Genomic DNA, 27,133 nt, shown 5'->3' on the forward strand with positions numbered 1-27,133 from the left:
TATTACATACACATACGTTGTAAAAATAAAAGTAAACACATTTATGCAAAATGACCAGTAACAAAGATATCACATTGAATAGATATAATGAAATCAAAATTTACAAAAAAATCATCCAGTATTTTACTTAACAAACCTTGCTCAAACTAGATTTTCATTCCGTTTCATAAGAAATAGAATTCAAAAATGGGAAAAAATGAGAAATGTATTATTGATGATATCATTATTATGGAGGTATTTTTGTCATGTAATGTCTCTTCCACATTTTGAAATATGTTACAAACTTGATAATTTTTGTAACTTGCATATGCCTTGTAATCTGGAAGCAATAATTACCGATCAAATGACAGAAGTTCATAAATAAAACTTGTTAAATACGTTTTTCAGCTATTTTTAACTTTCTGAAATATTTCCTATTTTCTTATAGGCCCTACATTATCTTTTATCTTCAAGTTTCTTTATTTCACCAAGCAAAGAAGATATAAAAACAAACAAACACATACAACAACATTAGAATACAATTACAAAATATCAGTTAAACAGTGTAAAAGGAATTGCTGTGGTAGGCAGCAGCCAGAAAGGAAATGTCCCTTATTTTCGGCTGACCTAAAAACATACGTTAAATTTCTGTTACCAATGTGTTCGAAGCAAGTAAAAATAAGAACAAGACAAGATTAAGACATAACAATCAACACACAAAGACAATAGCAAACACATGATGTCTCAAAACGTAAAGGGTAAAAACTGATACTCTAACTTAAATGAATTTGGTTGTAATTATTGAAGAGAATTTTTTTATAACCAGACTTAAATATATTCAATGAGTTAGCATTGCGTATTTCAAAGGGGAGAGAATTCCACAGAATAGGACCACTGTAAAGAATAGATCGTTGATAAAAAGATGTACGAGATAGAGGTAGGTGAAAATCACTCGCGGTTCGCGTATTGTAATTATGAATTTGATTATTGTATGTGAAAAAGTCCAAAAGAGTTTTTGGTAATATAAAGTTCTTACATAAATACATAAAAATCCCCACTTGGTATTTATACATATCATTCAATTGCAATATTTTCAGGGATAAAAAGAGTGGTGGGGTATGGGCAAGATAAGAGGCATGGGCAATGATTCGCATTGCACGTTTTTGAAGTAGTAATAGTCTTTGAATATGACATTCATGAGCATTACCCCAAACAATTATTCCATAATACAAATAAGGTAAAATTATAGCACTATAAATTGATTTCAAAACAGAATTCGGGAGAAAACTAAGTTTGTACATTACACCAATATTTTTTGATAATTTATTACAAATATAATTAATATGATTTGACCAATTCAACTTATTGTCTACAAAAACTCCAAGAAATTTCAGTGAGGAAACTTGCATGATTTGAGAACCACACATATTAATAGATACAGTATCAATGTTAATTTTTTTCTTTGTAAATATCATAAAATTAGTTTTTGATATATTGATTAATAATTTGTTCATTCGCAGCCAACTTGTAACATATTGCAATTCCTTATTAAAAACCTCTTGTAAAGAATCCATATTATCATGAGACAAAAATATACTTGTGTCATCGGCAAATAAAATGCATTGTAAAATATTAGAAACATTCGGCAAATCATTTATATATAAAAGAAATAAAATAGGCCCAAGGATCGATCCCTGGGGCACTCCACATCTTATGTTTTTATATTCAGAAACATTCTTATCAATTGATACAAACTGCTTACGGTTACTCAAATAACTTTTAAAAAGATTTAAAATAACTCCACGAATACCATACTGATCTAATTTAGCTAAAAGAATATTATGATCAAGCGTGTCAAATGCTTTGCTCAGGTCTAAAAATAAGCCCAGTAAAATTTTCCCGTTGTCTATTGCACAGATCACCTTATGAATGAAATCAATCAATGCAGAAGATGTGGAGTGCCCCGGTCTAAATCCATACTGATTTTTCTTAATAATATTGCACTTTGTCAGAAATTGAATAAGCCTAGTGGAAATACATTTTTCAAAAACTTTGGAGAAAACGGATAAAACTGATATTGGGAGATAATTTGTCATTAAATCAGGGGATCCACTTTTAAAAACTGGTACTACTCTTGCGATCTTCATTTTATCTGGAAAAGTACCAGATTCCATGCACTGATTGAATATTGCACATAAAGGTTTACATATCAAATGAACAGCTCTTTTCACAATTCGCATATCAATATTATCGTATCCAGCACTGACATCATTCTTAAAACTGGTTACAACATCAATTATCTCTTTACAAGTAATTGGTTTTAAAAATGCAGTTGGCTCAACTTTTGTAACATATTGAAGATAATCATACTCATCTGAAACATCAAAAGATGAATTAATATCGCAACCAATATTAACAAAATATGTATTTAACAAATTACAAATCTCTTTCTCATTTATAATTGTTTCATTGTTACACTTAATAGATTTAATGGTTGTTTTCTTATTGCACTTTTTCCCTAAGGCATTATTTATCACATCCCATGTCTTTTTACTATTCCAAGTACTATCAGCTAACTTTTTCTCATAATATTTCTTTTTAGCTAATTTTATCATATTAGTCACTTTATTTCGATATTTCTTATAAAGAGTTTTACGGTAATCATTTGGATTCTTTTTATACAATTTATACATTTTACATTTTTTCCTTATTAATTTACGAATATCATTTGTACACCATACATTATCATTTTTCCTTCGTTTACCACAAACTGAAATCAACGGAAATGATTCATTATATTTGTCAGTAATTAAATCAAAAAAATTATCAAAACTAATATTACCATAATTTTTATCATATTCCCATGACGTCGATTCCAGTGACCGTAAAAAATATACAATATTATTTTCATTTGTATCTCTCTTCATTTGTCTTTGTTGACTTTTAAACAATGAAATTACACTTTTACAAATACAATATACCGGGAAATGATCTGATATATCAGTTAAAATAATTCCAGAGTGGATCTTACAAGAATCATTCGTAAAAATGTTGTCAAGTAATGAAGCGGAAGAGTCAGTGACACGTGTGGGATAATGAACCAAAGGTAACATAGAATTCAATAATAGCAAATCCAAAAATTCATTTACATATTGCACACACCCTATTTTAAGCAAATCAATATTAAAATCGCCCATTAGATAAAAACATTTCTTTTCCTTTTTAACAATATCTAAAATATCATTCAAAGACTCACAAAATTCATTAACTGACTTGTTGGGTGGTCTATACACAACACATATCAAAGTAGAAGTATTGCAATTTGTTATTTCTATAAATATACTCTCAAAAGAATCAGTGTTAATATCAAGATCGCATCGGCGATTAAAAGAGATATCTTTATGTACATAAAACCCAACACCTCCTCCGCGTTTAGTTTTGCGACTGTTACCAACGAACTCATAATTGTTAATATTGCACAGTGATAAAGGTGAATTATCATTTAGCCATGTTTCACTAATACCAACAACTTTGATTTGCATAGACAAGGAAGAGAGAAAAATCGATAAAGCATCAAAATTGCGACATAAACTTCTCACATTAATATGAATACAAGACAAATATTTACTCAAATCTTCATTGAAATATTCATTTTCTACAAAATCATTGAACTCCTCCGGTGTAAAATTTGTTTGAAGTATATCATTGTTAATTACAGATTCAGGTGGTGATAAAAATTCATTCAGAGTATTGAAATCAATATCATTGAGACATCCGAGAAATCTATGCTTACACGACATTACATGCACACTATTGCACACAAAACACATATATGACACTGGAACATAATGACTATGAATTTACAAAATGCAGGTACCAAAATTTATATAAAACGAAGTAAGCCTGTAAATCAATACAAAATAATAAACATAAACGGAGAGCTGGATTGAGATACAATCATATACTTTACAGCTGTACTTGTTTGCTGGTCACAAATTCACAGATGCAGGTCGTTTGACACGTGTTTAATGACAATCATTTTGTGTTTAATTTCTTCAGGTCTTCTTCACATGTAATCAGTTTTGTGATGTTCTTTCCCCCAGATGCACCAAGAAGGGCGATTACACGGCCATCAGATGACCACGCTGATATCACCTTGTGGGTATTGCGGGTCTGCGACAGAAGTTTTTGGTTTTTCAACGTCAGATCCTCCACGATGACGATTCCGCTTCCTTTCAACTTTTTGCGATTTTCGATGATCTCTCTTTTCTTCCGGTAGCTGGTCAACTTGACGATGATGGGACGTGGGCGTGACTGGAACGATGAAGCCTCATTGGTCGAACGAGGAGACTGAACAGGTCGCGCAGTCTCACGCGGGCTCCCAGTACGATGAGACCGATCGATGTCCTTGGCCGGGTCCAAAGTCACTCCAAGCTTTGTCTTGATGATTATCTGCTGTTATAAAATGGGTTCAAGAATGTAGCCAATAGGAAGCGCTGAAATGAGACACACCTCCTTCCTTTACTTCAGTACAACTGCACTGCCTGTAATCCTATGGTAGATTGCCGATCGTCTGTGCGCGCGGCGGCTCCTTTGATGAATTGCATGCATACGCGTACGCGCTGTCAATCCTGTAAACAACTTCTAGTTATTCGGGCTGCCGGCCGGCCGGCCTATCTTCCCTTGTGCATAACATATGTGGCGTACGTACGTATACTGTACTATACGTACACTTTGTACAGTACAGTAGACCAAGCGTTATGGGACCGGACGCGTATGGTTGGGGCACCACCTATCGACAGGGCACCTTCCCATCGACACCCTGCGTATCATGGCTGTTTGCGTATAGAACAAAAAAGTACGCGCGGGATTAAGTGTCATTAGCTATAAAAACAATAAAAACGAAGAAACGAAAATCAAACTCAAACAAACCAAGCTAAAAATTACACATCCGATCAGTAACGACGCATGGCTGTGAAATTCACGTGTATTACCTATGGCCTGTGAAATTCACGTGTATACCTATGCTGTGAAATTCACGTGTATACCTATGGAGGAGAGGGGGTGTCGATCGCAAGGTTCCCTTTTTAGCTGCGCGAAGAAAACGGAACGCACGCACTAAAATTGCGCTATTTTAAAACGGAGATTCATAATCAACGAGACGGTCACGACATTCAAAACTGCAGTATTTATGGCATATTTGAGGTAAGAATTAGGCGGATTTGTATTATATTTTTAGAATAAACAAGCTACAGATCCTTAGGGTGTCGATACGTGGTACCCCCAACCCTACATGGAGTCACTTTGAAGAGCAAATCCAACGATTTAGCAGGTTAATTCTCACGCCGTTTTCAGAGTATGTTGTCTAGTAGGCCTATATGAAGAGTTTATATCAAGTCTTTAAGGTAAAGGGTGCATATTCTATGTAAAATAAGTAAGTTTTCATGCGGGTGTCCGGAAACCCAACCCCCCATTATACTTATACACACTGTACTGTATGTGCGGGACTTCCGCGAGTGCGACGTGCGTAAAAGTTTGGGACGAACATCTTCGGACGTCTTGACCCACAAAGGTACGTGAAAAACGCTGAAAAATGATGTTAGTTTTCGAATTTTCGACCCATTTTATAAAACAAATGATGCACAGGATTATTTCGTGGCGTTAGTGTAGGCGTAGTGCACTCGAGGGTATTTACAATTGTGAAACATGCACGAGGCGAACGCACTCTATCCTGTGCATCATTTGTATACTAACATGTCCGTCTTCTCTCCTCTTTTCTCTTGCAGACCAAAGATACGGATGCATGATCGCCGAGAGTATTGTTCCTGATTGTTTATGGAGTTTTCCAATCTTGTGTTGCTTTGCTCAAGTTTGATGACCTTCTGCTGCAGATTTTTCACTTCTTTGTCCTTCTTCTCCAAGTCTCTTTGCAGGTCCAACACTTCCCCTTGCAGAACTTCAACATTCTTCATGAAATCTCCAAGTTTCTTTTCAATGGCGTTCCCAACAATTGACTCAAGAAGGCCAACAAATTCCTGATTTTTTAACAGGTCTGTCATCACCTGACTTGCTACTGCAGCTGATTGCCTGGTATTCAAGGGAGTTGCCATTATACCGGATGAGGTGATTCGAACAATGGAGCAGTAACAAAGGAGTGACAAACGCTGTTCCAGGCACAAAAGGGGCTCTTGGCATCCCACCAAGGCAATGAAATGTTACAGAAGGAGAGTCACGGCGATGTACATCACAAGGTTCAATGTGTGGGACCAGCACAAAAATGGGTTTACAACTTGCAAACGCTCACCTCATTTTCAATCCAGATTTGCTCCGACTGTAGGGAGAGTTTCACATTTTAAAATCCAACATTGCTCCAGGACAGTAGGTGGACATTCCTCACAAAGTTTGGTTATCAGATAGTTGAATCAAGGAGCAGAAATATGAAGAAAGATCTCACACACAGAGGGGCGCTCGCTGCACTCCAATAACAATAATAATTTATACATCATTGCTAATCTGTTTATCTATTCATGTATTGATTCATTCATTTATCACTTCACTAATTCAATAATCATCGGATATTCGATGTTTTACTTTTATCATTCACCACAAAATCGTCTCACATCAATTTGTATCAATATACATAATATTAAAAAAAAAATGTTAATTGTGCATGATTACACCGTGAATCATTTTGAAACTGTGCAGGTTGTTTTTATAGCTCCTGAACTATGAACGTCTTTACTCTAAGATAGTAAACATGTCATCATGATATAATTCTGCTGCAATTTGCATGGATGCTCCCTGTTACAACTTTAATGCACGCAATGCACTGACGGTACGTTATGTGCTGGTCGTTACGGCTGTTTTCACTTAGGAAAATTATACAAAAACGTACTGGGTTGCCCGGAAAGCAGTAGGTGACAGGTTCGAGTTCCACTGGTTTCAGCAGCTTCGATCTTAACAAATTTCTTTGGTAAAGGGAGACAAATTGAAAAAAACCCAACCAACTCACACCTGAAAAATGTGGGTTGCAGCCGCGCTTGGTAATTATTCAGGAGCCACGGAAGACTGCGGGGGGGGGGGGGGAGGGGGCGATGGTCGATGCCAATTATCCCCCCTCAGCTCCAACTTGAGGAATTTTCAGACAAAAGCATTGGAGAAAAAAGTCGTTACCCCCTGTTTATTTCCATCTTTGTTTCTCTGTCTGTTTTGTCTTTTTTTTTCGGCGAGGGGGGCAAATTTTTGAAAATCTAAGGGGGGGGGGGCAACTGCAACTTCCCTCCCCGGTTCTGTATGGCCCCCGTGTAGATCACATCAGTGAGGTTTGAGGAAACTTTATACACTGGTGATCAGACAATTCGTTCAAGTTATGAATATTGTATTTTCGGTGCCTCCCCCATCGCTGGGTGACATGACTAATAGTTTGTGATGTCACCGCAAGATTCACAAAGTTTCATTTTCTATGATAAGTATTCATTCCCTCGATTTATTGTTACTGACTTATGTTACAGGCCTATGTAATATCATTTTTCCTGCTTTCTGAAAGGGTTAAGTGTCATTTCTTGTGCTAGAAAAATGAAAATATGTAAAATTTTCAGATATTCTATAGCGTTGTCCTGCAGTGACGACACAAACCTTTGCTGTCTTCTCATTTACTTTGGCGATGGCAGCATCAAAACTTTAAAAGTTCATATCAATTTTTATAAACTAACTGTCCGATCTTAAAACTGTGGATGAGTTCTCCTAATATTGCTGCACTCGCTTAGTCCACATATTTGGGTGTCATTCCGCCTTAATTTAAAATGACAATAGGCCTACACTCATTGGAGATATTGATATAAGTTGAAATTGAAAATTGAAATGAATTTTGAATAAATGAACTTTGATTTTATAAAGATTGAACAATGGAAAGAAACGAAAATTAAGAAAAACATTGAACTCGCTCGTCGTGTGATACACGTAGGCTACCATAGCCTAAAAAACTGGCAACGTAAAAACCCACTAATGTAGAAATACATCAACCATAAATGTAGAAATTTCTAAGAAATTTTCTACTTTTGTTATTGATGTATGAAATTTGTTACTAAATTTGTGGTCGTTTTCTTCATTAGTGGGCGTTGTTTGTTTCTACGCTTGTGATTGATTTTTTTTTTTCATTTGTGGGTGATGGTTTCTATGTTCAACTTGAGTTCAAGTCATGTCCATTCTCTGGCTGCAAGTCGATAGATGGCGCGATTCTAACTTTTACTCGATCGGCGGTTGAATTCCTCGCGATCGCCTGCTACTGGCATGGCCGTCGGTGGCCGATCGATCGCACACGTACGTACGTACGTACACACGAGCCGCGCCGCCGGTGATGTGTGAATCTTCGGGGTTTCGCCCACTGGATATCGAGGTAAGCATTTTCGTTATTGTTGCTTCTTCGTGAAAATATTTGATGAATGCCCATATGGTATTTCTGTAGGGATCGAATTCTAGTTAAAAAAATGACATGTACTGATATACATCTCGAGAAAAGGCCCCTCTATTTAGTTTTACAAACTTCACAGGACCTGGCCTGTTCAGAGTCGGTATTGTAACTAAGTTATTAATTAGTCCGTACTGTAGTAAACCGTGTTAGTGTTGAAAAAGGTTGTTGCCGGCGAACCTTGTTCCCTTGTTGCCGGTGCGCCGGTGCCGATGTAAACGTAAATTTACACGATATGTAGCAAGTATACGTACACACACAAGCCAGGGCTATGTACTGTAGTGTAATTCTCTGTCCATCCTGGCCTGGTCCAGGTGGCAAGGGTTTCTAGGAAAGGGAAAGAGTTCCTTATCTACCCTCACTAATATTGCTATAGAAAACTAAGGTCTTGAACTTGCCTAGTCGTATAGAGTAAAAAAAAAACACAAATTTTCTGCCGGCTTCCAAAATCCGGACACATATCACATCGTATCACATACTATATTACTACTGGTACACTTGCTCACTACAGAGTACAGGAAAGTGCCCGAGTCACCTCCAAAAAATCCATCTAAAATCCAAAATTTTGCTCACAAAAAGCAGAATCGCCGCAACTTTTCCAAAGCAAACACGAATTAGGTCCCGTGAAATTACTAAAGAATCAGGGTTGCTGAAAAAGTGCTAAAAATTGAAAAATTACGCTGTTCTGTTGAGAGATTTTTTTGCTTATTGGTATCCTCAAAAACACAAAAGAAAAACAAAATGTCTGCACGTGCCGATGCAGTGAATAAATGTAGAGCGGCTGAATGCAAGTGCAGAGTCACCAAAATTCGGACACAAACAGGCGCCGCAACGTCCCCGATGCAACCTTGCGCCAACAAGGTATGGCGCGCGCTCATTTTTCAGCGGCCTTGTGTAGTAAATTGTATGCCTATTGACATGTCCGAATTTTGGGGAATTGACAAAGTGTAAATATTTGGGGGTTCTATGAAATTTTCTGATGTACATATTGAACAAAATCAATGGGGAAAAAATAGGTTGATATTGTGACGAAGAGGTCTTTTTCCTTACACTCTAAAGCCAGAGTAAGCCAGAGTCTGGAAAAGAAGACTATCATTTTATGTAGTGGTCACACACCGTGATTCACAGACTAGAGAGTACTGCATACAGTATTACTTGTGCTAATGAATATTCATAAGGACGTTGCGCAATCTGCAGCTATCAGAGCGCCGTAGCTATGTGCATTTCCTATGCGTATACAAAACAAATGCACTAGTTGACAGTTACCTTAGTTATGAATATTCATGAGATAGACAGTGCGCTTAGTCTGAATTCAGGGCGCCGTTTCTATGAGCATCCTGGCGTATCATAACAGGCGCAAATAAGCCTATAAAACGGTCTAGGAGTTTAAAATGTCTTTAACAGTTTATTACCTAGATAGGTAACAATGTTGTTTGGAATTCGTGACCGTTTGATTTCAAGGATTATATTTTTGGTATTGGCATTCGGGCAATGTTCCGGAGCTTTAAGTAGTTCGAGACTGCATTGTTAATTGGTTTATTTTGATGATGATGCACACTGAGCGGACAAGGTGAGCTAGTGTGTAGTCGGAAGGGTTAGGTGCCGTTGAAAATCCCGGTGAGGTGACTGGGGAGCTGATACATTTTGTATACAAGCAAACTTGGCGGAGCTCAGGGCTGGTTGCGTTGTGCTGAGGGCAGTGTCTCTGGGTTGACCTAATATTATCCGAGATTTAGGAGCGTTATGCCGTTATATAGGCTGGATGGGAATACAAGCATCATTTACCTTTAAAAATACAACCCAATAATATTTGTAGAGATTAAACTAAAATAATGTAATTAATGTATATTCTAGGTGTAAACTAATCTTATTTTCGTAAGAAAAGGTGTCATCATAAGTTATTACAAGGTACAGGCAGTGAACAATATTTGTTGGTCACAACGCTATGCCATTCGTTGTGCACGACGTTGATTTGTTTCATGGACAGAATGTCCATGATTAAAAATGTCAATTCTATCATTTATATCGGAACAGAGCCTATAATGAAATTATTGCCTGGATCACGAGAATGTGTCTCTGAATGTGAGATTGATATCTCGTGTGAAATGATGTTGAATGTGGAGTAGGACAAACTGTCCTAGTACATCAGTTGTCAAGAGCTAACTTCCCAAGACTTTGTGAGCTATGTAGTTTGTATACGGCAAACAAACGAAGCCTAGCCATTGCGCCTTACATACTGCTCGGCAGGGGATTTTTATACAGTACACGTGTGTGTAGAAGTGTGCATGTCCTGATCAAACATGCCGGAATAGAGGAGAAGCACAAGAGCTAGACTGTGATTGCAGTGAGCTTTCAACTCACCTGTGTAATCCATGATGATTGCTGGTGCTGGTGCTGGTGTAATTCTGATACAGATGAAGAATTGAGGTGTGCTGAAATGAGATTCGATGAAGATCTAGAACGGGGTCCCAGTTCTTTGTATATAAAATTTAATTAATTGGGTGGTGGCAGCATTATTCTTTAGTGATCGAGACCTGGTAGATTGATAGGTCGCGTATAGAGGCACACGCGAGACACAGGAAGTTAGTCTAAAGTACCAGGCTTTCCAATTCTGTAAGTGTGTTCTCTGATAGATCGCGTAGAGGCACGCACAGCACACAGAGAGCTACCGGTAGTCTAAAGTAAAAGACTTCCCAACTCTGGTTGTGTGGTCTCTCTCGTAGATCAGATCATATTTTTATATTTTTAATCCCCCTCTTTTAAGGGACTTTCCCGCTACAATATATTTAACATGTATTTTTATCATAGATATAGTTTTGTAGAGTACGGTATTATTATTATTAGTATTATTTACTGGACCAGGTAAAGAATATACATATCATAAACATTACAAACATGAAACGAAAAACAGAATGAACATTACAAAGGATACACTGTACTGTACACGTTACATACACACAAAAAAAATACAGAAAAAAAAAATTACGTGAGTTGAACAAATTTTTTAAGTGTACGAAAATTGGGGGTTTTACTCTAGTCTAGTTTATACCGCTCTACAGTTACAGTGACTACTCTAGACGGTCTATACCAGATCATCATCAAAATAGATGAGATACTGTAAAAGTGGATATTTTCGCGCGACTAATTTTTCGCGCTCGGCGGGGTAAGAAGAGTTTCGCGTATTTTTAATTCCGCGGAATCAAGACAATAACTACTGGAACATATGGCAAGCAACAAATATTTGTGTGGAAAGAGTTCCTTATGCCCCCCCCCCCCTCCACTAGTTTGCACAAAATGGATAGATTGCTATTTTTTTTTTAACTATTAAATAATGGACTAAATAAAGGTTATGCCATTTATGGGAAGACTTCCCATAACCTTTATTTAGTTTATTATTAGTAAGGGGGAATAGTGGTTTGTTTATTTTGTGCAAGTTGGTGGGGGGGGGGGACATAAGAAACTCTTTCCATTTGTGTGCTTTTATCTTCGCGCTAGTTTCAGGTTGCGCGAAATGCACGAAAATGTCAACACCGTGAAAATTTCCACTTGTACAGTGTACAGTAGGGTTCTACTAGAGTAACTGTGGCAGTATGTATGGCCTTGCGCCCATTCACAGCAGGTACAACATGCTTGGTGATATACAGTAGACCTATTACTAAACACAGCGGCACACTCATGTGCATGCACACTACACTTATATCAGTACTCGACACTAACGGTGGCCCGGTGGCCCGGGGCCACCAAAATTGAAAGTCGGGCCACCAAATTTCCCAAAAGGGCAAATTTGGTGGCCCGCCTCGGGCCACAAAAATTTTTTGAAAAGTACGTCAATTAATTCGTAACTTTTTGCTCCGGAAATTAGCAGTTATATTTGTTTAAAGGATGGATGAAAAGGACTGAATGAGTGCCTGAGAGTGACTGTTGTATGTTTGTTGAGGTTTATTTATGAGTAGATGTATGTCCAACTTCCAATTCTTACTATGACTGGATAAAACTTAGATATTTGACTCATTAAAAAAAACAGGACTTTTAATGTTTTTTTATTGGGTTTTTTTTTGGGGGGGCCCACCAAATTTTTCTCTCGGGCCACTAAAAATTTGAAATTGAGGATTTTGGTGGCCCCACCGGGCCACCAGACAAAAAAGTTAGTGTCGAGCCCTGCTTTACAAATGTACTAGCACACTACCAATGTATAAATATCAACCGATAAAATGGGCTCAATCTCTGACAAAATGAAATTTTCTCACCTAAATGACAACATATCGCATCCAACAGTTTATTTTCGGTACTTCTTAACATAACAGTTAAGAAACAAGGGTCTAAGAAACTGGATTTTTTGTTGGTTTTCCGATATTCATGGATTTTGAAAATATCCTCACGTAAAATAGAAAGTGGATGTTACCATCGAAAAAATGAGAAAAACACAAGAAAGACATCAACAACACTGCCAGAATTGCGATCCCTGTTTGCAGCTGGTGCATGTGTGCCCGCTATTTTCACATGCTTTCGCAATGGGAATTGGTGCTTACGCAATGTTCGCGAGACATGTGAAGGCGTTCAGCTTAAGATCACAGAGCACGCGCATATAGCATAGGAATTGTACATCGTGCCGCAAGCAGAGCTACTATGGCGCATATCGGCGAAAATTCTGGCGGGTTTTGCCCTGGTAAATCAGGACTACTGCGTTTGTCATTGGTAAAATTTTTTATGATAACAATAGCGTTATAGATAATCTTGTCTATGATATATGAAATGGTTGAAAATAATTTGCCTGATTTGTTTACAGTGTGGAAAAACACTTAAACTGCCACAAATGGGGTATTTTACTCTGGGTCTTACTCTACCTACCCTTGTTCGCTTACGGGCTATGCACACCCCTACATGATAGGAATGCATGCACGCACACATATTTGGCAAATGGTCGTGACAGCCTGCAATCCGTGCATAACACAAAGGTACATTGTAATTAATCTACGTCATCAAACAAGGGTGGAGTACTAGTAGAATTCTAATGAAGAATAGTGGGTACCGGTAGTATGACAAAATATTAGCGGAGGATACCAAAGGAATTCTTGCCTGTTTCTAGATGGTCTACCCATTCTCTACCCCATACAATCTGTGTCAAAATTACAATACAACAAATAGTTCAGTTATGGGTATGTAGACACAGTCTACATATGATGCAATATTTGGTACCCTGGGGTACCAAATGAAAATTCGCCATTTTGTTGAATTAATTTTTTTTTTTTCAGCGCTGTACCCTGGCTTACAAAAAATGTGTCAAAATATTTTTTTAGTATTATTTTAGTATTATTATGCACAAAAATGTTTTCTTATTTGTGATTATGCAACTGATAATTATTTTCTGCTCTGAACCTTTTTCTTTCACATTTTATCTCTTATTGTCGACCATTCGCGCACGCGTAGAAGATTATAAAGATGGCAGCCCCCATGATCAAATTTTGAAGAAATACAGTTGATTTTGGGGTGAATTTTCTGGGCTTTCGGTGATTTTTTTTTTCTGAAAATAAAAGCTACGGTAGATGATGTTTACAAAACGGTGTGGTGCTAGAAATTACTTCGAAAAACACCTATGGTGCTAGTTCATTGCGACGACTTTGCCGTATCTGAATTCGGAATCGGCGTATCTGAATTCGGATACGCATTATAAATAATGGGCATGAGATGGCGCTATACAACGCGGTACCCCGGGTTACAACGGTACCCCGGTGTACGGCGTGCCGAATCATATGTTTAACTGCAACACAGATAGTAGGATTTTTCATCTCATGAGGAGTAGTATCATGCATAAAAAATTTGCTTTAGTTTGAATATGTACAGAGGTAGTTTACTTGTTGACTGTAACTGGCGTTGTGGAGCATTTGGTTCCTCCAGTAGTATCTAGACCCTTTCTGTTCAAATTTGATAATTTTTCTTGATTTGGTCAAGTGGAATCTGTGACAAGGACAACCACTTTAGTCAGTGGATTTGAAACCTAATACGCATGTGCATGCCCTGGCCGTTCATTGCTTACATGTATACAGCACACACAGTTGGTCTAACATGCATAATGCTGACCTGATTTGCAAGAGCCTATCACATCGTACGGTCATGAACAGATATGTGAATATTCATCAGTATAGATTTTGCAAAGTTCCACTAAAGATTGTTTTGAAAAGGAACGGCAAAAAGGAGATAAATGCAAAGAAAAATGTCTTTTCAAGACCATTGGACAGTCTGGGAAGTAGTAAGTTCCATGAGTGGTGGCTGTATATAAAAAACATTTAGATTTATGTAGTATAAACATCATCCTATTGCTGGTGAAATATGACACTTTTGGAGGTTTCTGATGTTGAGATTTTTTTTTGTGATCATTCAAAGCAAGCACCCTGATAACTCAGGGCGCTCCCACAGTTTATACTGTACCCAGGAGCATCTCAGGGTTAGTGTTATGTTTTACCTAAACAGGCAATGTATTGATTGCAATCTAATCTAGTGATCAGTTTAGCATCGGCACTAACATATTTAACGTATACTTTGGTGCAAACAATAACCCATTATGCAGGGTGGTCCACGAGGGGTTTTAGCATGTCGCTGCAACGTGCTAAAATTCTTGTGCAACGTCCTCAAAAGCCAGCAACATGCTATGCAACATCCTCAAGAATTTGCAACAAGCTCAAAGTAAAAGTATTCAAAAATGTGCAAAACATGTGCATAACATAAGAAACATCAAACTACCTGGTACTTGGATATTTGTGCGCAAAACATGAGAGAGAACATTGAATGTACAAATGTAAGCAGCACAAAGAGAGATAGGCAGCTCCGTACATATTCAATTTCTGCAATATTCTCAGATTCTGAGCTTGCAACATGCTCAAATTTCAAGTTGTGGACCACCCTGATTATGGGTAGAATGTCTGACCACTCAGGAATGAATCCAGCGCTCACTGCTCACAAAGGCGCTGTCCATTGGAGGAGCCCCTCAAAACATCACAGTATCACCATTCTTAAAGCTATCACTTTACCCTTTGTGTGTTGTCACAGGTCTGATGCTGCTGTATAGCTCTTGCTACTGTCATGATGTCGGCAGTGCCAGGCTCCTGTATGCAGCGTTTGCTCTTCCTTCGCAACTATGCAGTGCAGCAGGCTAGGTGTGCTGCTGTCTCTCAGCGATGGACCCCAAGTGTGAAGAGGGTCACATCTACTAGCCATCACGGATTCGGTAACCGGCTCAATCAGGCCCTTCCCCGGCCCTTTCACAGCTCCAGTACATGTCTGGATAATGGTGACTCCAACAGTGGACCGAGTGGGTAAGAAAGAGCTCTACCACTGTGTCCGGGGCATATGAGAGGCATTTACATGATTAAGGTGCCTAGGTTAACCCCTACATGCAACTGGACCCCATGCAAGACAAGCTGGTGCAACTGAATATGGACTATCCAGCCATCTTCTCAAATTGGAAATGAAACAAACAGACAGACAGACAAACACACACACAAATCTAGTCTTCTTGTGTAGGGAAAGTTTTTCCAAATGTACAGCCTTCGTGTGTGCATTCAGCAAATTTGGAATATGAAAAGAGCAGTTCTATTAAAAGTGTTAAGCAAATGTGATGATTCACTCAAAAGTTTTGATTTTAAAATCCAAGTGTTGCCTTTTCTTTAACATGATGTCACAGTAGGAGAATATAGCACTGTAAAAAAAAAAAATCAGTTTCACAAGCCTTTAATTTCTTATGAAAATTGCACATATGACCTTTACCTGTTACTGAAATGTTGTTAAGGTAACAATGATTCTAAATGCCTTCTGGGGAAGGTAGAAGCATATTCTGTTGAAGTCATAGAAAAACGAAAAGTGCAAGTTCAAATTACTTTATGTAATACGTGGATTATAACTAGTATTATTAGCTTGACTTTAGAGCAATGCTTCACCAAATTTAATGTTAGATTTTAATCAATATCTGCTGTATTTCAGTACTTGATGTAAACTGTTGCATTAGATGAACATAGATAGTGTGTATGAAAATGAACCTATAAATCCCATATTGACCACTTTATTCTAGTCACAATGAGCAGATTTCTTTCTTAGATACATAGTTGTTCCCCTCTTCTCCCACCCTCATCCTGCAGTGATGTGTCAACAATTTATGCTTATTCACTTCTTTTGCAAGGACTCCTAGTGGAAAGGATGAATAAAAAAGAGTACACTCATTCCATACAAGTTGTATCATATGCTTGCATTCTAAACTTTATCAAAGAGAAAGATCATTGTGCTAATGAACAAATAAATGTCCACTGGCACATCACGTTCATGTCGGGATCAGTTGACATATTCGCATGTTGTGAAAGGGATGGTATAGTTTTGTTTGAAATGGGGGGATTCAGATTTTAACTTATTGCAAGATAATTAAGAACCACTTAAGAGTTCTTAGTTCACAGCAAATCTTCCCCCTTCCCCCTGGAGACAGTAGATAATGTATGTCAAACGATGTTGACATTATGATTTTATTTTGGTGTGTGCAGGAATCCTGGAAGACGTGCCAGGTAGGGGTTTCAATTACAAGCAAACATTTGCATAGCAAACATTTGCATAGCACATTCATTACAAATTTCATTGTGTTGTCACAGAATAATATATAAAAGAAAAACCCCAAATTAATTGTATTACTTCCTCCTGGTATTTTCTGCTTGCTCTGTATGTGTTACCTTGAAGTTACAAGTAGCTTCATGGTGTTATGTGCATTTCTGGTTGTATCCAGTGTACAGTTTTCACATTCATCCTTAACATTGCATTCTTCTCTTTTAGAAAAAAAAAGAGGAAGCATGTGGGAGTTATGAAAGCATACAAACACACAAAGAAACTCTAATGCCCTTTTTGATTCAATAGCTGTGATTAATTCCAGACAAATGAGCATTCAGCAAGGTCATATTTAATGATTTGATTAGGCACAAATCCTTTATTCTCAAAGTCGTAAACTGCTTCTATACATGTACAATGTACTGAGTAATGTGTTTGCATGAAGATGTGCATCCCACCAGAGTTCCTTTGAAAACAGTTGAGTCAGGCCTTAAGTTTTAGAATAAAGTTGACTACAACTTTGTGAAAGTGAAGCCAATTATGGTTTCAGTCAATTAAAGTTCTTTTCGTTAAAGTAAAGAAAAAACACAGTGACAATTCTCAGCTAAATCTAGCATACTTATGAGTCAAGTCAATTGTATTACTCTAGGCTCTCCTATGTGAACACAATCAAATTTTAGGTCAGTCCACGGGGTTGGGACATACTAAAAACTGAAAATCTAGGCATCATTAACACCAAGCAAATATCTGCCAGTAATGACTTCGGAAAGAAAACAGTAATACAATATCCCACCTAGGTTTACTGCTCAGGCATATTGGGTATTGCAATTTTAGACCAGAGAATTTATTGCCAGTGTTAAACGTGATGTCCATGTAACGGAGGTAAGAAAATTAATTTGTAGTGCTGCAAATCCATGAAAGATATCTGATTTAATATGCATCACTATAGCAGAATGCAGTTTTAACTTTAGTTCATATTGATACAGGAAAACGTGATAAACCTAATTTGAAATAATCTTCATTGTGAAATAAAAAAGTTGATACCTCTGTTACATGGACACATGTACTTTGTTGACCCAACATATTGGACTGGCCCTTTTGTAACAAGAGAAACATTCATGAGGAACCAGGAAGACGATCATAATCTTACCAGTAATTGAGATCCGATACACAATTATTACTGTCAGTGTTTTCAAAACATACTATATATTTGATTTTATTATGCCTCCGCCACGAAGTGGTGCCGGAGGCATTATGTTTTCGGGTTGTCCGTCCGTTTACTGGAATTTTACCAAACTTGGTCCAAGTATGAAGTAGGATGGGGCAATAATTTGATTAGATTTTGGGTGAAATTGGCTAAAGGTCAAAGGTCAAGGTCAAATCATGAAATTGTATCTGTTTATGCGATAACTCAAGACTGAATGGAGTAAATTTCACCAAACTTTGTTGGAGGATGATGTATGATGGGACAATTACTTGATTAGTTTTTCAGTGAAATCGGACAGAGGTCAAAGGTCAAAGATCAAGGTCAAATCCTAAAATTTATCTGTTTACGTGATAACTCAAAACTGGATGAAGCAGCTTTCACCAAACTTGGTCCAAGGATGATGTATGATGGGACAATTAGTTGATATGATTTTAGTGACATTGGCAAGAGGTCAAAGGTCAAAAGGTCAAGGTCAAATGCTGCAAATGTTGCAATTTCCCCCATATCTATGCAATGCCCAAAGGTATTTTCTTGAAACTTGGTGTGGACATGTACTACTGTGTAAAGATTCTCCAGAGAGAGTTTCATGTCATAAGGTCAAAGGTCAAAAGGTCAAAGGTTAGGTGAAAATGTTGCAATATCACTTTTCTCGCCAATGGTTCAATGTATCTTCGTGGAACTTGGTACTTACACATGTACTGACTGGCAGGGATTATCTAGGGAATTTAGGGGTCATGGGTCAATAGTCAGGGGTCAAAGGTCAAGGTCAACTCCTCAAAATTTTACTATTACCCTCATATACTAATATATGCAATGCTTGCATTATTAGTTTCAAAACTTATTACATGCATTACCTAATGGAGATTCTCTTGGAAATTTCCAGCCAGAAGGTCAAAGGTCAAAGGTTAAGGGTCAAAGGCCAGGTTTCAATGCCCCCCCCCCCCAAAAAAAAAAAAAAAAAAAATCAATTTTGTACCGTCATTACACTCTTTCTTCATACCTTGGAAATTACTCAATGCATAAATTTATAAAAAGGTCTGTCAGAATTCAAGTAAAAATTCTCAATTCCTCAATATTATATGTGTACCTGCACTCTTAGAAAATTAAAGCAAACCCAGTTCAAGACATTTCTGACAAACCTGTCATTTCAATATTTTGCCAGTTATGTGAAACTGTCATGGATCACACATTGTGAAGACATTGTACTATACGCCTATTGGGAGAATCATGCATTATGGTGGAGGCATCAGTCGCCATAGCGACATTTCTAGTGAAATATAAAAGAGTTGAGATGTGGCTGGACAAATTCATTTAAACTGGCAGCTTACTCTTAGGCAAAAATATTTCACAGAACAGTCGCAGTTACGCGAAAGTAGCATGTTAATAATCCTTGACTATTACCCAATAGTTTATCATGTACACTGTATTCCAAATACCAGATAGCAGGTACATTATTTATATGCTGTAGGCCAATTTATCCCTCCCTAGGATCTCCTGTTACAATACATGCAGAGGCAATGCTAGTACAATGTATTGTGCATTGTTAATGTCTTGTAGCCCAGCAATGTTATCCTTGTCATTTTAGCAGGCACTAAAAGTTTGTCACTTCCCCCACCATCCTCCCTCCCCCCCCCACCCCAAAAATGAATAAATTAATTTAAAAAAAAATGTTGAAAGAGGTGACGGGATGACTTGTGCATGTCAGTTACTTCACACTAGTTCTGAAACTGCTCACTACTTGAATTAATCTGATACACATATTTACTTTTTGCATGAGCTAGATGGCAGAGATCGTCATTAGTATCTGTTTTTTTTTTTATACTTGTCAGTTATTCCCTGTATGCATTTGTAAATTTTCCAGCATGTTGACCTTTAAAAGGACTGTACAGTACTGGTTGAGGTGGGGATTCATGTTTTGAACATTCTTAGGTGAGATAGTGAGAAACATCTCATGAAATATGAAAGAGCATGTAATTTTAGAAAGGATTCAACGTTTATTTGATGAAAATTGGTGTTCAAATGGCTGAGATATCCAAAAAAGTGATAATAATAAAAGGCGACATGCCCCACCTTTATTAGGATCTCTTTGTTTCACCTTGTTTTTGGATATCTCGGCCATTTCAAAACCCATTTTCATCAAATAAACTTTTGATACCCCTTAGAATTGCATGATCTTTGACATCTCATAGAGTGCTTTCTGAATATCTCGCAAAACGTTAAAAGCAAAATTCTCACCTCGACCAGAACTGTACATACCCTTTAAGGTTTAGTTTCCTTTCAAAATTGGGGCATTTGGTTAGAGTACCAGGTATATAGCTTTTGTTTCATATTTCTCCCAAATTTGATAGGGATTGTTTAGTAGGTAAAGAGGTTGCAAAATTGGTCATATGGTTCAGATGGCCCTAGGGAAGAGCCTTATGTACTATCGCATGAATTTTAATTTAAATATCTTTAACTCAAGATCTAGGACTAGTATGACCATTTTATGTGGCATGTTGGTGTACTCTTGTACTTGGTTGTTTATGATAGTAGCAACTGTGACCCATTTGGGCACATACAATAGGGAGTTCTTAGGAATTATTAGGGAATTCAGAAGTTTGATTTAGAGCAAATGAATTAAATTGATGTATTATCTCTTCTTTGTTATGCATGATCATTTTTTTTTTTTTGAACAATTTGTTTCAAATTGAACTCGGCAGGAGTCGATCCTTTGGGCAGGTAAATACAAAGTTGTCAGGTTGCGTACATGATCCCTGTGAGGACCAAGGGGGCAGAGCCTCAGTATCAAGTCTTTATGAATTGTAAACATCTTTTTCTAGATACAGATATATGCAAATCCTAGTTGCGTTGTTGTATTAAAGTACTTATTACGAATATATTTCTTTTAAAGTTGTTTACAACTGAGGCAGTGGTGGTCCAGTTGGACTGCTAAATGGGGTAATGTATTGTCGAGAAAGCAAATTGTTATGATTGACATCTTTTAAAAAAAAGAAGAAGAAAAGAATAATGTTTGGAATAGATCATCCTGGATAGTTTAATGTATGTGCCTGTATATTGGCATATGTCCCACAAATATGGCCCAGAATCATAGCCCTAAAGCAGTGATGGTAAATAACATCTCCAATTTCCCAGTAAGTAGGAAAAACCTTGTTGCATTTTGTGTCTGTAGGTACATGTACTTGTACCAACAAAGGGAAAAGACAGTCACAAATTCTCTTGGCAGCTGCACTAGCTGATCACATCAATGAACAGAACAGTGGCGTATGGTACAGTAACTGTAGTAGTTTTAGTGTTTAGTACACTCAAAAACCTCAAGCCAAGACTAAAATTCATGTTTCACATAATGTAAGATTAGAGCTGTTCTAATAGTAAAGATTTCAAAATTTGTGTTGCGATCAGGGTCATATCTTTTTGATTCAGTGATCTCACTGGAAAAATTTTGATGGGGTTGCGATAATTTGCAGCTGACCTGTGCATGTAGGTCATACATGAATGATATGCTCATTATGTTGTAATACCAATTCAATATACCATGATGTGCCACAGGTGGTTAAGATAGCAAGGCATTGGGGGATATGGAATTTTGAAATCTTTAGCAGCTTTTTTTAATTGAAAATGAAATGACAACATTACTATTGTAAGATTTCATGTACTGCAAGTTGGGTGGATATATATTCCTTATTACTACAGGTTTTGTATGATTTCTGTTCACTTAAGCTGTACATTCAATGAAGTCATTAGTTCTTATAATGACTTCATTAAAGCAGAGCCGTGCAAGCAGTTTGACCCTGAAAGTTTCCTTTGAAACCACAGTGAAGATTACAACACACTTCCTATACCTCTGGTAAAGTTGTTTTAAAACACAGTTAAGATGCAGATGATGTTTCCATTACAGTGATAACATATGGAGGAGACCCTCGTACCAATATGGTAATCAGAGGCAAGTACTAATTTCTTCTTCATATGGAAAGAAGTTTTGATGTGCATTGTCATCAAGCTGTGTTGTCTACATATATTGCAATTGTAGCTACCAATCTCATGTGTGCTTTTGTCAAGACAATCAACACAAACTTTCTTTGTCACATGTATTTGTGTGAGAAGTTCTTACTATTCCCCTGTAAAAGTAAAACATCTTGTGGCACAGAAGCTAGGTAAATTTGCATGCTACAAAGACCAATGTGAAAGAAATGCACATGAAAATGAGTTTGGATATCCAGCATATAAATGAATAATGAAAGAAAATACTTTCATTTCAAAATTTACATTTAAACAGGTAGCTAAAGTGGACTGAAATCAGCCCAATACCCCAAATTAATGGAGTGATATTTTTCTGCTTTTACAGTAATACTGATCAGTTACAACAATACACCCTGCTGCCTTCCCTCAATCTGTGGAATGATTTGTACTCACACAGTAACCGTTGCATGGGAAAAACCAACAATTGCATATATCCATGGATTGTGTATTGTTTTTTATTCAGACGAAATGGGCGTCAGTTTCTTGGGTAAAGGTTGAGTTGCTTTCCAGGAATCTAGAGGCCATGGAACGCTTTGCTTTTGTTGGGCATGTACTGTTCCCTGAATATGGTCATTATAAATGCACCATGCAATGCAGCTTCTAGTGCATGAGTGTCGCTACATTGTGAAAAGGCAACCAGTTGCCCCTCCAGTGGTATTATGCTTTTTGTGGTTGGACTTTGACATAATGTATGTTGATATATTGTATTAGGTCGTGATAACAGAGCTTTTGAAAACATATTCTCAATTCTCTTTAATTATTTGTTTTAATTGTCGTGGCAGTGCTTTTCTTTGACCAATGTTACCTCCCATGTATGATTTTCTCAACAGAATGAAACAGAATTGCATGTTCAAATTTCCTGTGAAAAAAAGAGTTTCATTTAGAATGACGAAAAAGAAAAGAAATTAAAAGAGATTTCAAGTTTTACACGTAACATTTTTTAACCTTTATATCAGACACATTTGTATGTGCAGTGTAGATATTAAAGATGGTGATACTGCCTCACAACTGTCATTCACATGTAAATGAGTAAACATGCAAAACTTACATTGTAAGATGCCATAAACCAACATGCTTTTCTTAATCCAGTTCAATGTTCCTGATAACAACCAGGTCATTTGACTTTGCACTATTTAGTAAAGTCAGTTTGAATGTGGAATTTAGTTTGAAGTTATATTGGTATTGTCATCCACAGGAAATTTAACAAATGTCTGGAAGGTATTGGTAGATAGACAGTTTATGCTGCATTTACATCATGTTCCCTTAGGCCATGTCAGTCACGTCACTTGGAGGCGGTCCGTAGTTGGACGCGACAGAAAATATCTTGTAGACTAGCCTGACCAGACTGTGAGAACGGCGTCTAGTCTAACCTGACCAGACGCTGTGAGAATGATGTCTGATAGCTACACTGTACATGTTCACCGGAGTAAGGACTGGAACGAACAAGAGTAGAATATGGAGGGGGAAAATCAGGAGAATGTCCCATCTATCCATGGCGCACTACATTTAAAGGTCCAGTTTACCTTTGGGAGCAGTGATTTAAAAAATGTTCAAGATACCACATTTGATGCATATGTGTAGGTCTATTGTATCACAAAACATCCTACCATAAAAATTTTTTGCAAAAAAAGCCTAAAATATGAGGAGATATCAGCATTTTTCTCAATTAACCATAACTGTATATGGTTTAGTCTGGAAGCATTCTTATTATAACTATTGTTCACATTTTGTGTATTTAACAATACTTAACATCGATTATACGGATTCAAATTTTTACAGTGGTTGTTTCTATCCCTAACTCACATTTTAGAACTATTTTAAAGCACTAATGTTGGGTTTTTGCTTCATCTGCAAATGGTAAATTATGCCTTTAAGGCAAACAGGGCTGCTGTGGCTGCTGGGAACATGGTGTAAAATGCAGAATTATCTGTAGCACAGTTTTTAAACTGGGTAAATACAGGCGTGATACTGAGATGATGACAAAGCATGTCACAGAGTTCAAGGTAATTCTTAATGAGCTTGCAACATAAATTTTGTAGAGCTTCAGATTTATTTGTTTGCACAAACAGATGAAATGAAAAAGACATGCTAAACATAAACGGAGGTACATACAAGACTAAAATTTGGAACAGTAAATCAAATATTAAGGTAGGAAAAACAGAATTTTACAAGATTTTGAAATGAACATGATTGGAGTGGATAGAACACATACAATGTAATTCGATATTCTGCATAATGTTGAGTTACAAGTTAGAATCCATAGTATATATTTTATATACATGTAATATAAGAATGCAGAATATCTCTCTATGAAATAAACATAAAAATACATTGTATTTTTTTAAGATACATATTGCAAATAAGCAAATAATGGGTTTTCTGTTTGTTTTGTATAACTTTACATCCATCAGAGTAGACTGGACCTGCTGCTGTACTGTAGCTGAATGTAAAAAGATTAATGTACAATTATGTATAATAGCAACTCTGACAAATTGTGTGCAGTTCAGATGTTCTCTGACTGGGTTTCCAACAGAGATGAAAGCAGTATGTGATACTGGGTACTTTAACCCGTTGAGGATGAGTCCCGATTATACTCAGGTGTCTATGGGAAATACATGTTGTAGCAAAATCAAAACGTCCTCAACGGGTTAACCTGTTGAAGACTTGTCCCAAGTATACTTGGGCAGGTGTCTATGGGAATTTATAACAAAATCAAGCCGTCCTCAATGGGTTAATGAGCAGACTTGGTCCTTTTCTTTTTAGATACAGCTGAGCTGCTCTTTGCTATGCCTGACTGTTTGATTCAGTTTCTTCATGTGCAGTCTGTATGTTGATCCTTCTGTTTTGGGTTTTTGTTTCTTGTCTATGTTGCACAGAAAGCTCTGGTACGAAGTTAATGATCCAGCAGCAATGAGAGAAATGCAGGGATCCAAGGATAATAAGCCGTATGTGATCTTAGAGGATGAATTTTAGAGCTTCTCGTCTGTGTTTGCATGGATTTACTGTGATTTCTCCTTTGTGGTGTTTATACAGTGCATGAATGTCTGGAAGGAAAACCCCCAAGACACACCCTCCCCCCCCCCCCCCCCCCCCCCCCACACACACACACACACACGAAAAAAAAAAAAAAAACCCACCAAACAAACAAAAAAAATCCAGCCAAAAATGTAATCATTCCTTCTGTTGTTGTCATAGTGATATCAATTTCCAGTTTGAGATGGTATTTTATCTCATAATGTATGGTACAGAGTCCAGCTGTACAGTAGCTGCGCTTTAGCCATTGGCTGAATTTGTGTAATATGATGGTATTTACTTTTATTCTTGCAGAGTGTTGCATGTTCACTGCTTGTTTGTATTGACTGATGATCACTTTTGGACTGAGATTAAACATGAGATTAAACTTGAGTTGGTCACATATCAGCTATTTTTCAACCTGTTGTGACACATAGCGTTTGTACGTGCAACATAAATCCTTAATACCTGTAGTCAGCCTCATCTAAGTCAAATCCACTTGGACCAGGGAAAATCTTTTGACTTATGTGATTTTTTTTTACTTTACAAAATAAAATTTGATTTTTTTTTTCATCCATCTGGAGTGGAATTTTCCTTTGATGATAGACTAAACCACCTATTTAACTGTTTGGGGTCGGCTTAGGTGAGGTTGACTGTTTAAAAGTATCAATATCCCTCCCACATGACCTTTTACTGGGGGCTATGCCATATTTTGTTATCATATTTTGTTATCATATTTCGGCATTTTGATTTTGTGAAGTTCTGTGTCTGCAGTAATCGCTCTTAAAGGCTTGTTGTTGTGGGCTGCTTCCTGTTTGTGTTATGCAATGTTGTTTGAAAGCAGGTTCAGCACCATTTTGAATTGTATTTTGACTTTTGGTTTAGTGCAATTACAGATTTGTTCTGCTTATATTTTTATAAAAGTTATTGTGCTTTGAGTGTTACTACTGTAATTGAAGGGGGGGGGGGGGGTAACATTTCCGTTCAGCTCAATGCCTGCCATGTTTAAGATGATATGTACTGTGGTGGCTGGTAAACACAGCATAGAATATTATTCTTTACCAAGCAGATAAATCAATTCCTGTGCTCCTTGATTGAAGACTATAGAATTATGGGGGGGGGGGGGGGGATAGCACATGGTGTGTATAAAAAAGGGGGCATAGTGAAACCTACATACATTATATTTGAATTTCAAGAAGGAATATATAACAATATGAGAAGAAGACATCAGCAACATTTCAGGAAATTTGAACAATCTGTTCAGAAGTTATTAATTTTTGATATTTTGGTGCAGCCATTGCTGGATAAGAAGACTGCAGCATTTTGTGATATAATGTATGAACAATTATATTTATAAAGAAAAATAAAGAAAATATAACATATTTTCACTGAAAGATACAGGGTCTCTTTCAGAAAGCAGGGGGAATATTATTACCCTTAACATTGTATGTACATTACGTCGGGTACTTAGCAACTCAAGGAAATATATACTTTCGATTTTAACCACAAAAAAAAAAAGAAATTCTGTGGAATTCTCTTTTTATTTTCTGTACAGTTCACTGTTTTACAATGATGTCACAAACTGTTGTAGTCTCTTATCCAGCGATGGCTGCACAAAAACTTTACAAATTTGTTTACTTGTCAACAGATTACCGGATTTTCTACTTCATTGATGTGTTCTTCTCATATTGTTGCATTCACTCATTTCCCTTTCATAGTCAATCCTGTATGATATGATATATCCAGCCAGCGTGAATTATATCTGGGGCAAGAAGCGGCAGGAAAATCGCTCCCTAGAAGGTTTTGGAGTATGCATGTTTGTGGAACAAATACTTCACTCTTTTAGAGATAAGATAGAAATGTGACAATATGTA

General features: G+C 37.1%; 1 protein-coding gene across 7 annotated transcripts in view; it reads left to right on the top strand.

Moving 5' to 3' along the window:
- The first annotated feature begins 8,347 nt into the window (after positions 1 to 8,347).
- LOC139737672 (glutaminase kidney isoform, mitochondrial-like) overlaps positions 8,348 to 27,133 on the top strand; it is a 98,907-nt gene continuing 80,121 nt past the window's right edge. For 2 of the 7 annotated variants that reach the window (XM_071648348.1, XM_071648347.1), the window contains exons 1-4: positions 8,348 to 8,374; positions 15,491 to 15,756; positions 16,969 to 16,989; positions 25,124 to 25,192. In XM_071648348.1, coding sequence (XP_071504449.1) covers positions 15,524 to 15,756; positions 16,969 to 16,989; positions 25,124 to 25,192 — 323 coding nt within the window. In that variant the 5' untranslated portion in view covers positions 8,348 to 8,374; positions 15,491 to 15,523. The remainder of the gene's footprint in view (positions 8,375 to 15,490; positions 15,757 to 16,968; positions 16,990 to 25,123; positions 25,193 to 27,133) is intronic. The other 5 variants (XM_071648350.1, XM_071648353.1, XM_071648352.1 and 2 more) reach the window with 3 other exon arrangements.

The sequence above is a fragment of the Diadema antillarum genome, unplaced genomic scaffold, assembly GCF_040938485.1.
Source record: "Diadema antillarum isolate AM-2024a unplaced genomic scaffold, OU_Dant_1.0 seq00000698_RagTag, whole genome shotgun sequence".
NCBI classification, from domain to species: Eukaryota; Metazoa; Echinodermata; class Echinoidea; order Diadematoida; family Diadematidae; genus Diadema; species Diadema antillarum.